This window comes from Nuphar pumila, chromosome 2, assembly GCF_984573655.1.
Source record: "Nuphar pumila chromosome 2, dmNupPumi1.hap1.1, whole genome shotgun sequence".
In the NCBI taxonomy this organism is placed as follows: domain Eukaryota; kingdom Viridiplantae; phylum Streptophyta; class Magnoliopsida; order Nymphaeales; family Nymphaeaceae; genus Nuphar; species Nuphar pumila.
In genome coordinates this window covers 119700411-119715187 of record NC_143250.1, presented here as the reverse complement: position 1 = coordinate 119715187, position 14777 = coordinate 119700411, and the positions used below count along the sequence as shown (strand labels likewise).

Here is a 14777-nt window from a genome sequence, read left to right as displayed (position 1 = left end):
AGAACGGCGTTTTGCAATTGCATCTTCATATTTGAAATGACTAAATCTACTTATGCTGCAAACAACTAGATCGGTCTATAAATTCACAAAATGAAATGGCAGAGGTCTACCTAAACCAGAACTTTCCCAGGTAAGGGAAAAAGGAGACCATATACATATGAACAATCTAATCATTCCTTCATTACAAAATTACATGAGCATCATGGTAAGGGAATTAAATAGATAAAAGTACAAGCCGCATGACCACCATACAAGTAACTAACATTAACAAAGTGAAACCAAGGCATCCTAAAATCTTACTTCGTTTCCTTTCTTGTTTTCATTTCAAATCTTTATTACAGGTATCCCAAACTTTTGAAAGAACACTGATGCTTTCAACTGAACTTTCCCATCCAATGGATGTTCTTTCCCTTTTTTTTTTTTCTGGCAGGATTTTAAAAGTTTAGACGTTACAAACTTACAATTGGAACTATAGGCAGAAAGCATGTTTAGAATCAAGCATAGTTGTCTAATGTCTCTAACAGTCTGAACGCTACCAAAGGGATCAATATAAACGGTGAGAATCTAATACACCATGTAGTCAAACTCCCAAAATCATCCAATCAAAACACTCCTCAATTATTTATTCATTGAAATCTTCTATCACCGTCCTGAAATAAATTGTACAGAAAACATAAGAAATTTTAACCAAACCCGCCCTTCTAAATCCTGATCCCAACAAAGGGGAAGGCATCCAAGAAAAAAGAAGAGGAAAAGGAAGACCCTAATTTCGACAGATCGTACCGCCAAGGGAAGATCAAGGAATTACGGTAAGTGCGCCCGGGATCTGAACCTCAATTGCTCTTCGGATCCGGCATCGGGAACAAGCCGGTATTCGCAGCCCCCCGGGGTGGGGCGAACCCCAGGAATTTCTGGAGGTTGGTGCGGATGCTGATGGAGCAGAGGAAGTAGAGGAACGCCATGGAGCAGTCAGTTGGGTCGTCACCGGGCAGGCCCCGGTGGCTCATCTTCTGGATGAAGCCCACGGGGGCGAAGGGCAGCTTGGCGACGGGCTTCCCCTCAAAGAGGGAGTTGAGGAGGCCGAAGACGATGAAGAGGACGACGGCAACGACGGCGCCGGACTTGAACTTGGAGAGGGAGAGGTCGCGGCTCGACTCCTTGAGGCTCGTCTCGACGCGGTCGATCTTCTTGGTCTTGGATCGCTTGGCGAGGGAGGAATAGGATGATGATAATGATAATGATGATGATGATAATGAGGAGGAGGAGGAGCCCGTCTTCATGATCTCGAGCTTCTTGGCGGCCTTGTCGATGGAGGAGCGGAGGGACTTGTAGGAGGAGGTCCGGTAGATGAGGAGCCAGGAGATGCCCTCGCAGAGGAATGCTGTGCAAACGGAGACGCCCACCACCACCAGGCTGTCCGCGTACTTGGAACTCGCCATCTCCTCTATCTCTCTCTCCTCTTCTTCCCTCTGGTTTTCCTTCAACGGCCTTTGGCTGCAGCGTGGGAAGTGTCCAGAAGGTAAAGTGTTTAAATAATTGCTCAAAAAGAGAAGGGTGTGTGGGGGTACTGTGATGGACTTGGTGTACAGCGTTTGCATCCAAAATCCTCCCACGCCACTCAACAATATTGTTTCTTTTGTACATCATCTGAATTAAAAGCAATTTCATGAAAATCAAAGTTCACGGGCGTGGAAAATCCAATTTTGATGTTAAAATAAAAAAATCCTAGATTTTAGAAGACATCAGACTTCTCATGCACCTCAGTTGTAGTAGGGATTTTTATTTGGTGTTTTTAAAATGCACCCAGGTGCGCACTCAAAACCAATGTTGTCAGTATCCGAATAGATCGCTACCGATTCTCAAGTGAAATCGTTCGGTCAAAAATAATTAAAAAAATATTATGTATCAATCAGATTTGACACGTGTTAAAGCTATTAAAATAATATTAAAAAATAAATTTAAGCTATTTTTTATATTTATTAAAAAATAGTAGTATCGTATCGATTTTTAGTGATAAGATACCTTATAAGCACCGATATATCCGGATCATGTCATTTGTCAAATGAGGGCAAGGCAATCCTCGTCTAACAATTATGATAGTCAAAATCTGCACCACAATCTTGACATGTGGATCCATAAGAAATTAAGTATAGTATCCTATCAATGTTGTCAGTATTGTAATAGGACCTGTCTCATTTGGCCAACCACTCAAGTGAATCAATTGATACCGATTCTCAAGTGAATTGTTCTCAATAGGTTAAAAACTATTATGTATCAATCAAAATGTGACACATGTTTAAAAATATTAAAATATTTTAAAATTTTAATTTTAAACTACTTTTTTATTTATTAAAAAACAGTCGATTCAAGATAGTATGTATCGATTTTTGAGTAATACTGTAATGTTCAAAAGTGAACATTTTTGGATCAGGTCATTTGTCAAAATGAGGGCCATCCACATCTCAATATTATGATGGTCAAAATCTGCACCACAATCTTGACACGTGGCTATGAGTTTCTTCCCAAAACATAAATGGTGTTATGTCGTTACCAGTTTTAACTTTTAAAACAAAAAATATTAATAAAAAAAGAAGACCGAAATTCGATATCCTAGCCCCCGAAAGTCTCTCTATTCTGCTTGAAACCCTAGATATCTCTCTCTTCCTTTTCCTTTAATTTTTACTTTTATTTTAGAATTTTGATGTTCCTGCGATGATATCGCATCACTTTTCATCTCACCATAACTTTTCCTTATTTGATATCTTTTGATTTCATTATGTGTTTTTTTTAGCAGAAAAAAACAAGTTTTTTTTTTGTTTTTCAATGAGGGGTTTTCATGTGAATGTAATAAATGTTCATTCTTATTTTGTTAGCAATCTTAGATCTTAGCACCAGATCCGGATATGACCATAAGGTCTCACGAGAAGAAACCATTGAATGATAATAGAGCATATTAAGTGAGACTAATGTAAATATTAATCATAGTTAAATGGATACATGTATAACCTACTTATGGGTTATGGAAGGTATTATTGAGTTTAAGGGGCAATTATCTCTAAGGTTAATGGGGGATGAATCTAGTCCTAGTCCTTCATGGTTCTTTATATAACAAGACCATGGCAAATGAAAAATAACAAGGTAGAGCAATTGAACTCTAACGGAGGACTGCGAAAAGCCATTAGAGGGCTGGAATAGCTCAATGTAGAGTGTGTGTTATTCACGAGGTTGGAGGTTCAACCCTTTCTTTCGACGCACATGCCCCTATTTGATTCAGGTAATCTCATCCCTATTGGTTTTTGAATCTTCTAAAATCTAACAATGGTATCATAGCCAAGTTGCATTCTTGGTGATGAATAACGAATTTAGAGATCCTACCCTGCAAAGTTTCTATACTAGATGGATGTTGGGATGTCGCAGCCCTATCATGGGTCTCTTTGGGATAGTTACTATGAATCCCTTTCGAACATCCCTCATGGTACCATCTCCCCCTCTCTCTTAATAAATCATGATCAACCAACACCACCAGCATGCTCCTGCAACCAACAGGGGCTTCGCTTGTCCGACAGGAGTAGCTAGTGCATGTTACCTTGTGTTGGGACATTGCATGTTCAAAACCCAATGGTATAGTTGTATAACTGGTAGGAGTCTACTTAACCTCAACTTGCCTTTCAAAAAAAAATCAAAAAAGCCTTCAAGGGACATCCCTTGCCAAAAAACTATGGGTAACCGATGTCTAAAACATGGATCCACCATCAAACCAACTTAGTCTAAGATCTGTCGATAGAGGGTCAGATCTGTTGGCTTGGGTTCATATCCAACCAGTGCAGGCTCTGAACGTCAGAGGTTTAGATCAACCGACTCAATCGGCTAGGCTCAAATTTGATAGAAATGACCAGTTTTGGTGCCAAGAAGGAGAGAGAAAAAGTACATGAGGTTGATCTCCTCTCTCGGTTGCTCAGCGAGAGGCGTCGATGAGGAACAAAGAGATTATGCTCCCCCCCTCTCTCAGTTTGTCCCTCAACTGCATGCAGTGGAGGCTCGACAACCACCGGCGGTGAGTGCAGATCGGGCTTGCTCCCTTCTTCCTCTCTCTCGATTTTGCATGTGAAGGCGATATAGAGGGGCAGGGCTTGTCCTTCAAATGCTCTAATGAGCTGCGATTTGTGGCCAACATCCATTAGGAAATATGAAATGGCATCGGAGAGGAGCACGCGACAGAGGTCAGAGTCCTCCTCATCACGATCGAGGGCCAAGGACGGCCCGACATCACTTATCCTAACCATCCACCAGCCCGATCGGAGGAACCTGACGACTAGCGACTTCCCAACGACGCTACATCTTTTGAGAACCACGCATGTCAGCACCTCCGAGCAGTTTCCAGTTGATCCCTCTTCTATTGCCCATCTCTCAGCGATTTCCGGCTTCCATCATTCTTTCCTCTCACCGACTGAGAGAGGGCTCAATTTTATGTATATATACTTCAATGAGCCGTGCAGCCGATGACCACTAGCTAGTCGATCAACAGTAGTTAGTGGAGGCCAGTAGGTTGGTGGCGGTAGTGCAAGAGGAAGAACATTGGAACAAAACAAAAAACTAGTTTATGCAAAAATGACCGGAGCAGGTTATATGTTACCCCCGAACAGGGCAGTTAGCTACATCTCATCTTGGGGGGTCCCAATGAGCGCCACATATAAGATCCAGCCCGGCTCGTATCCCCATGTGTGTCCGCACCACATAGCATAGCATCGTAATTTGGTGCCATCGCAAAGACTTAAGTACTCTCTACCGCCATTCTCTTCATCTTCTTGGAATGGACATAAATACCCTCCATCTAGAAAACTGAATCGGCGGTTCGTGAAAAAAACAAAACTGCCCTCTATCGTGATCGGGCCAAAATTTTCAGCAAAGTTTGCGTATGTAGCAAGCTTTATGTTGTAGGATTTAAATAGTTCAAAATAATCTATTTTCGCTCTAAGCAAAAAAGTCTACCAGAGCATACTTTGCCTTCATCTGTTGTCGCCGGATCATCCATTGCCTTCTTCTGTTGCCGCCGGAGCATCCTTTCTTGTCTTCTGCTACCGCCAGAGCATCCGTTTTTGTCTTATGCGCAGTCGCAACATCGTTGCCACCATTCGTTGCGTATACGTTCTGAGTGTTTCTTACTCTACAGTTGGACTACCCAAACTCCTATCGTATCAGTGAGTTTCGTGTAAGCTTTCGTCATGCAATCTGAAGGTTGCGATTTATACAACGATTTGTAAGTTTGAATCTGCGATGATTTATACATTCAAAGCAATAACGATGTGTATTTATGAAGATACCTCGATTTGTACATAAGTTTGCTAAATCTTAGAACGATGTGTACTTATGAAGCCAAATATTGCGACGATTTGTAATCATGATGATCGTTTAACAAATGAGATAATTTGTATTATCAATGTATTGTGCAGGTTAGCAATGTCTGTGGCTCATCAGAGAAGAAATACTTCGTCGTTCTATGGGTTGTGTATTAGAGAAGTGACCTGCCAATCCCATCTATCTCAGTTTTTTGAAAGGTACCAAAATATACTTAAGATTGAGAATGATAAAGATAGTTAAAAAGCATTGAAATTGTATTATGCGGAGGATTATTCATCAGATATTGAGGCTGCGGACCAAAGGAAGAATGTTGAAGAACTAAAGATGCAGAAGAAGGATGATCAATAGAAGGCAAAGCAAAGAAATAAGGAGGATAATGAAAAGAAAAGACAAAGGAGAGGGAAAGGCAAAAAAAAGAATGAGGAGAATAGAGAAAGGCAATTGAACAATCTAAAAAAGGAGGCTAAGATGGAAGCGCGAAAGTTGTTGAATGAGCATAAAACTATGCGAATGAGGGTAAAGCAAATGAAGGAGGCAGAGAAGAGGCGAAGGCAATTGAATAAGGAGGAAGAAGGGAAGGAACAAAATAAACTTCAGGATGAGGAAGAAAAGGAAAGGCGAAGGATGGTGAAGGAGTTTGAGGAAGAAAAGGAAAGGCAAAGGAAGAAGAAGGAGTTTGTGGAAAAGAAGGAAAGGCAAAGGAAGGAGAAGGAGAACGAGGAAAAGAAGGAAAGAGAAAGGAAAGAGAAGGAGGAGGAGGAAGAGAAAGAAAGGGAAATGAAAGAACAAATTGAAAATCAGATGATAGCGGTGATGGAGCTAGGGACGGTAGATGTGGAAAAGCAGTGGGAGGCAGTGGACAAACCAGAAAGGCCTAGGTTGGAGGGATTGGTTGAACATGAGAAAAGTGCGACCAAGGTAAATAAATTCGTCCTGTTTGTGAATATGTAATACTATGTTTAGCGATTTTTGGATAGCGATTACTGTGATAGTGTGTGTGCAACCAATATTATTTATAGTGATTAGTAGAATATTATTTATAAGTACAAATGGTACTAATTTACAATTGGTACGAATAATATGTTATTGTGTGTTACAGGGAGGTCAGAAGAGAAGTAGAGCACCAGGTGAAAAGCTCGGAGGTCAGTGTCAGTGGACTGTAGTTCTGTCGTGGTATGGCCAGCTGAGTGCATATCAGAATGACCGATTACGAAATATGCACTTCGGTGGCCTTTTGGACCAACAATATTTTGAAACTTGCTAAAAGACCATGACCCACCTGGTAATTAAGTGGAATAATAAGACGAACACATTCTAGTTTGATTCTTTTGAGATCACCATGACCCTAGAAGATGTGGTGCGGATAACTGGCCTTAATTGCGTTGGCAGTGCTGTCCTATTACGGGAATAACGCAAGGGAAAATTGCACGGCCCTTCTAGGAATGTCGATAGACGAATGAAGTTAATGTATTTCTGGTGAAATCAATTCTACATCAATGAAAGTCTCATCTTTTCATAATAAATGGGAAGGTCGCTCTGCTACTTGTGCATCTGAAATAGCTGACCAAGAGTTACGTAACTTCCTTCTTTATTTTTTTGGTCTTACTTTATTTTTCGATTGTTCTCATTTGAGAATAAGTTACATGTGACTGCAGTACCTGAAAGACTTAGACGCAGTCGACAACTATGCATGGGGTGCCGCTATGCTCGCACACTTATACAGTCAACTCTACAGTGCGAGTAAGGGTACGAAAACAGTCAGAGGATTTTGGCCATTTGTTCAAGTATTTGTTTATTACATACTTAGTACTTGTAGACTAAGCTCATTGAAAGTTGTAGTGTTACTAATATACTGTTTTTGTTAGGCTTGGGCGTGGGAACATATTATTTCATTGTGTCCACATTGTGGCCCTGCGATTTGCGGTTTTCTAAAGATCAGTCGCTGGGCTAGAATAAGCGTCATAGTTCATAATGTTAAGTCTATTTTAGATGGGCTGCAACTAAATGAGGTAAACGTTCTAAAATTGTTTACAATCGGTTCAACATTTATCATTCAGTATTATAAATCGTTGAAATGTTTAGCATTCTTAAGTAATCATCGCTGCAGGATTTTGTCTTCCTTAGCACAAATCATTGTCGCCATAGCATTCTTAAGTAAATTGTAAGATATTTTTCACTTGTTATTAAAAAGAATTACCAATGTACAAGTTTTGTGAAGACCGTATGAAGATGGGGAGGACGATGATCAAGACGTTGTTGTCGAGGCTGCTAGATTGTCTGATCGCGATATGTGGCTGTTTTGCAATTATGAAGTCGAGTTGCAGCATGGTAGTCGAGTTCTTCTACAATCTGGCTTGGGGCAGTCTATCCCAAATAAGCCTTTGGAAGTGAGAAGGAAGATGAATAGTGGTGGGGGCAGGAACATGAATTGGCACGAACGCTACATGGATGAATTATTAATTTGGAACACAGGTGGTGTCTGTGCCGTATCGTATGATTATAAAGGACGACAATTTGATCTCTTCTATTTTCAAAGGTATTGGGAACTTATGCAACGAAATCTGGAGAATGAGAAAATTGAGAACTCATGCCTCCCAACTGCCCCCTTTCATGTTGCATCCCAGCATCTACAACCCGTTCGTCGTCCCCCTTCGGCTGCAACAATGATTCCCTCAGTAACAAATCACGACGAAGAGTGAACACATCTTATAAAAGAGAACGTTGTCTTCGCCGCAAGGTTCGAACTGATGGAGAGGGAGAATAAAAAATTAAGGAAGGATGTAAGCAGTATGGGGAGACAATTGAACTCACTGGTAGAGATGATGACCAGTTTTTTTAATCAGATGGACACAACCAAGACGACACCGAGGATAGACAGTCCACCAAGAAAAAGAAAGAGATAAGTTCTCTATCATATTTCATCTGATTCGTCAAGTGCCACAAAATAAACACTAGGTATTCTTTTTTATCACGATAATTATTTGTTGTAATGCTATAAGTAATTGTCGTAACGTGACATTCTTTTACTGTTTAATGCCTTTTTATTATATCTAACAGACATGTTTTGTCTATGGATCTCGTAAATAAATAAACTTTAATCGAAAATAGATGTCTGTTGTTCAAAAATTGTGGCATTGCCTAACCTCCTTGATTGAAAATCGCAAAATGAGGTTTGAGGTTTGCGATTCATTCAGACAACAAAGACTTTTAATGGTCGTTGTACGTAAGCGATTAAAGGCGTTAGCGATAAGAATTTTTTGATATTCAACAATCGCTGTATTGCGTTCCCTCCTTGAAAGAAAATTGCACATGAGATTTTTGATGTATGCGATAAAAAATGGCTGAACAAGTTCGTCAGTCTTAAATGATAATAGTAAACAACAAAAAGAAATGTTTGTTGTTCATAAATCGCAATCTAACTTGTCGTTATTAAATGAAAATCGCAGAACAAATATGCGATTTATGCGGTCATCAATAGGTTGTCCATGTAGCAAACATAACGTTTGTTGTTTAGAATTCGCAATTTTCCTTGTCACCAATGAATAAAAATCACAAAACTCATACGTGATTAATGGGACCAAAAATGACTGTTATAGCTCAACCTCCTTGAATGTGATGTATATTGTCAACAGTCGTTGTACACGGTCGCCCATCTTAAATGATAATATTCAGCAACGATAAGTAACGTTTGTGATTCAAAAATCGCTATATCACTCATCGTCATTGAATGAAAATCGTAAAACTAATCAGCGATTTATGTGGTAAACAATTGCTTGTTTGTCGCTCTAAAATTGGTCATGTACTGATCTACCGTAACTGCAAATCACATAATAGTTTGCGATTCATGCGGTGAAGAAAGACTTGTAATATTGGCCCTTTGAAACACATTCAGTCACCAAGAGTATTAAGTTACAATACATAAGGACCAATGGTTTGGCTTTGATACAATACATTAACATGATCATCAACAACATCAACCGACGTCCATATAATGATGTTCTTCGAAACAGACATCATCAACATTATCGTCATCATCAGCAGCAGCAGAAGCAACACTTTCAATTTACTCATTGGCCTTTGCTAGTAACTGAGAACGAAAGAAGGTCGATCAATCTACCAATGACTAATGTTCAACGATCGCTGTATTGCTCTCCCTCCCTGAAAGAAAATATCACCTGACGATGAGTAATATTGTTCACAAATCGTAATATAACTCATCATTTTTTAATGAAAATCGCAAAACACATATGCAATTTATGCGGTCAACAAGATCCCGTAATCGACGTTAGAAAATGATTATGGTCAAAATCGATATAATAGATCATTTTTGTTCAGCAATCGCTGTATTTCTCTCCGTCTTGATAGAAAATCGCAAAAAGGATTTGCGATGTATGCGGTGAACAATGGTTGAAGAAGTTCTGATGTCGTAAATGATAATAGTGAACAATGATAAGAAAAGTATGATGCTCAGAAATTGCTCTTGATGATCATCAGGAAATTCAAATCACGTAATAGGTTGGCGGCCAACAACGGCTTGTACTATTCGCCCTTCAAAACTGACGTCATCGTTAAGAAAAATTTGACGTTCATAAATCGTTGTATTTGTCAACCTCCGCATATGAAAATCGCAAAATAGTTTTACGATGTACGTGTTAAACAATGGCTGGCCAATTCTCCAGTCATAATGTGGTCAATAGAAGCTGTATTAAATTTGTGATGTATGTGGTAAACAAAGGCTGTTAATGTTCGACTGACTTAAATGCTAAAAGTCAAAAACGGTAAGACATGGTTCATGCTCAGAAATAGCTCATTTGCAGGGACACCTTAAATGGAAACCGCGAAATAGGATTGCAATTCATGAAGTCAACATCGGCTTATAATATTCAGCTTTCTTAAACAAAATCATCGCTAAGAAGATTTTGATGATCGCAAATGGCTGTATTGCTCAACAACGTGCATAAAGCAGTAGTCGAGGTCATAAGGCATTCTCATCCAATCTTCGTACTACTGACACGCCTTGCATGTTCTAGAGTTTAACTTTTGTTATAATATGCAATCAAAATGACATTTTTTAATTTATTTATAACACAATCAATTAATTTGCACACGGTATTTTTAAAAGGACGGTATATGAAATGACATTTCCTTTATATTAGACTGACACATCGATTCTGTAGCTGTATCACAAAGGGGTCATCGATATCTTCATAGTAGACGACGGGAGCAATACGACCAGGCATGACGCCGAAGAAGAAGACGACAAATACACAGTCAACGTCGACGAAGAAGAAGACAACCACATCTACAGGACCAACACTAACGCTTAAGGCGTATATTTTTTTAACCTCGTGACTGGTTTAGGCAACATTTTCCATTTTATGTCATATATTAGATTTGTGTTGTTTACTGTAGGAAACAATTACAATGTCGAATTCTGAATACTATGCTCATGTTGCACTCAGTGTAACATCCACAAAAAAGGGTGGGCGACAACGCTCTAAAGATTTCGAAGACAACATCAATCAGATGCAAGACGAATTTGCAGAAGGGAACACTATCAGTAATTTTGTACGTATGTAACCACTATCATTTTCTAGGTCATCGTTTTGTATGTTAACAAGTTCATCATTTTTTGCTACCAGACAATGTGTGATTTAGTCAATTATATTCAAAGCAACGCAACAAGCAATGCCATACGCATCATCACCCCTTATTTCATGGTAGTAGCGGTTCTGCTATTGTTTTATTTGCTTTTATGACTTATGTTTCTTGGTGGTTAAACCTTACTATTTCGTTCAACAGACGTACGTCCGGCGAAAGCCATACAACAGTGGATTCCTAGATGCACTACCATATTGGAATACCGAGGATCACTGCGTAGACGTTTGGAATTTTGAAAAGTTTAGTGAACAAATCACTTCTTCAAGGTTTAGTCCTAACATCTTCATCACGATATGTCAATCGATTTATAAAATATTGTATCAATTCACAGATTTTACTTCCTACACTGGCAAAATCCCAAACATTGGGTCTTATACGAGATGAATTTACGGGAAAAACAACTATGGTGCTACAACTCATTGGACTGTCACAATGGTGTAGAACGTGACGCTATGCATTTGGTAAGCAACTGTCCATAGGTGTATCATATCCTTTTTCGGTGGACCGAATTTTATAATATTCTCCACTTATCACAAGCGGGATTCCTAAATGACGTTTTGGGTGTCGACATTGCCGAGTGGATGTTGCTCTGTGCTAACGATGCTCATTTACAAAGTAATGGGGTCGATTGTGGCATACTCGTAATGAGGCATATTGAAGCAATATACAATAAAGAAGAACCTTGTTTCGATGTTGTATGATCTTTGTATCCGCTGTTATTACGAAATCCCTTTATATATTGGTTTCACATTACATATTTTGTTGCAGAAAGATATACCAGAATTACGCAACGAACTATGCCAAAATTTGATTGAGTTTAAAAAGTCGGCAGACATAAATAATCAGACAACAAGACTACTTACAAAGGAAACAAACGACACGATCCAGAAAAGTTGAAAAGGATGTAAATAAATTTGTAACAGATTTTGGAGACTGTCTACACCAATTTCTTTAGGCAAATTTTGTAAGACTACAAATTTTATAAATATGTCTCGGTTGAAATAAAATGTGAACTTTACTAAACACGCTTGTAAATCGTTGTACTTCTTCATCTACGAAAATTAAATCGCAACGAAAATTAGTTTTATGTTGTATGCGGTGAACCAAGGCTAGTAATGTTGCTCTTCAGTAATTAAAAATACTGCACAACGATAAGAGTTTTTTGCTATTCTGAAATTGTTGTATAACTCACATTCTGTGAATGAAAATTGCGGAAATAGATTTCCGTTATACGTGGTCAACAAAGGCATGTAATGTTTGCCCTTAACAAATGACTAAGTAATTATCGATAAGAAAGGTTTGTTCCTCAGAAATCGTTGTATTGCTGAACTTACGAGAATGAAAATCGTAATATATTTGCCCGATTTATGTTGCAGACAAGGCAATGTTATGTGCGCCCATCGTGAATGAAAATAGTGTATAGCTAGAAGAGATGCTTATTGCTTAGAAATCGTTCTATTGCTTAATCTCATTGAATTAAAATCTCAAATGGCGAACCAGTCTGAACAATGTCTCGTTTTCTATGATGGGTTTAGTTGGGAGAGTGACGCGGGCCGACCCATTGTCGAGTTGTAAATCCCTAATCTAGACCTAAGGTGATTTGTTGGGACGAGTGTGGACGAAGTTATAGACTTATATAAGACCAAAAAAGATTTCTATAATCAGACCCACACGATACGTGTTACCGTGATTTGAACTACTATGTCCAATCGCATTGATTAGTTTTGTATACAGCTATATGAAATGATATTGTGTAATTTCATTAATGCGGAGTGTATTTTATTTTAGATTTGTTGCGCTGTTTTTGAAAGTTGTCGTATTTATTTGAAAATTGGCGGAGGGTGATAGGACGTTTCATTTATATATGAATGACACATCACACAGGCTAAAGATGTGTTCCACTTTGCTTCGTGAATAAGGAATCGACAAACCGACAATTCCTGCATAAACAACTTGTTCCTGAATCGAGTGTATAACCGACTTCGTCGTAATTGAGGTATATGTCTAGACTTATTTCAGATGTCCGCAAACTCATAATTAAAGGAAATTTCATTTCATGGACCAATTTTTTTCAAATTTTTACACAAGATTTCATGGTAGTAGCAGTCAAAATGATGTTAGACCATGATTTCTGAACAACAAACGTGTCTTATTGCTGTGTAATATTTCTAATTATGAAAGTGACATTAATGGCTCTTATTGACCGTATTCATCGCGAATCTCTTTTGCGATTTTCATTCAGGGAGTGTCAGCAATAAAGTGATGTGTAAACATCAAGCATTTCTTATAGATGTTGACTATTATGATTTCGAACTTTACAAGCCTTTGTGGATTGCATACATCACAATCTAATTTTGCGATTGTCAATCATGCAGGTTGAGCGCACATCTTTTATCAATTAAAAGATTTCATTACTTGCGCAAGCTGACCGTATAAATTGCATATTTCCCTTGCAATTTGCATCCAATGGCGATAAAGAATATTGCAATTTCTGAACAGCGTCGAACATGAAATTACTCTGGCGTGGTGGGTACCGCTGTTCATTGCCTTTTAGATCCTTGTGGCGGCTGCGTTATTTTCTCTTCCGTAATTAGAAAGGCTGTCAATTTTTTGCAGAGTTCTTCGCAGAATCCAGGTATATCAACCTGCAAAAAAACTATAATGTGGAACCAATAGACATACATTTAATCCCCAATAACAGAGGCCAAGAAATGACATACAACGTCGAAACAAGGTTCTGCACCATTGTATATCGCTTCAATGTACTTTATTACAAATATGCCATAATCAACGTCATTATTTTGTAAAGGAGCATGGTCTATCGTGTGATAGATCCACTCGCTAACGTCGACTCCCAAAATGCTTTTGACGAAACCGATCTGAGAATCATATGGACGAAAGTAAATTCTTGGCCTCAGTACATGACACGATACTTCTATAGATGGAATCTTACGAGATGGGAAATGTCAAGCCGTAAACCACTGTCAACATTCAACGAATTGTAACACCATAGTTGTTTTTCATGTAAATCCATCACATATAAGACCCAATGCTTTTCAGATTGCCAGAGTGTAGGAATCAATATCTGCAAATGGATCGTACAAATGTTGTTAGCACTGTTATGTTGTAACCTTGCACTCTAGGTTTCTTTACTTACTTTTTCACTTGACAAAAGGTCTCTGCAATGATTACTGTTAACCCAATAAGGTAGGTCATCTTTAAATCCACTGGAGTATGGCAAACGACGTACGATAGTATGTAAACTGAAACATTGTTAACAACAATGTTAAAATACGAATCAACTGGGCTATATCAATAACCAAAAACAACATAAAATAGAACCGATACACCATGAAATAAGGGCTGATGATGCTTATAGTTTTGCTTGTTGTGTTGCTTTTAATATAACTAACAAAATCAAATATGGTCTGTTTGCAGCAAATATGATGTTGTTAACGTACATACACATGACTTACACATATAGATAACTCCTACTAGTGTCATACGAACAAAATTACTGATCATGTTGCATTGTGCGAATTCATTGTGTATCCATTTGATGTCCTCCAGGAGTGATTGACTGAGTTTTTGCCCAACTTCTTTGGTAGATATTGTACTAAAATGAGCAGAATTTGCAATGAACGATATTAAAATTACATTATATAGTACATAATACAAATCGCAAAAACGACATAATAGAGACGAATTTTGATGAAAATAGAGACGATGTGTAGACAATATACGCCTGATTCGCCATC

At 38.5% G+C, this 14777-nt stretch overlaps 1 protein-coding gene across 1 annotated transcript; it reads right to left on the bottom strand.

Moving 5' to 3' along the window:
- Positions 1 to 273: 273 nt before the first annotated feature.
- LOC149846928 (uncharacterized) lies at positions 274 to 1577 on the bottom strand. The gene is made up of 2 exons (XM_089998212.1): positions 784 to 1577; positions 274 to 650 (listed from the first exon to the last, which is right to left on the bottom strand). Exon 1 carries the CDS (start codon positions 1437 to 1439, stop codon positions 834 to 836), a length of 606 nt encoding a protein of 201 aa, XP_089854338.1. The 5' UTR covers positions 1440 to 1577; the 3' UTR covers positions 274 to 650; positions 784 to 833.
- Positions 1578 to 14777: the final 13200 nt, after the last annotated feature.

Excerpts from the sequence above, each read along its gene's own strand:
- LOC149846928 (XM_089998212.1), bottom strand. The coding sequence starts at position 1,439 with ATGGCGAGTTCCAAGTACGCGGACAGCCTGGTGGTGGTGGGCGTCTCC.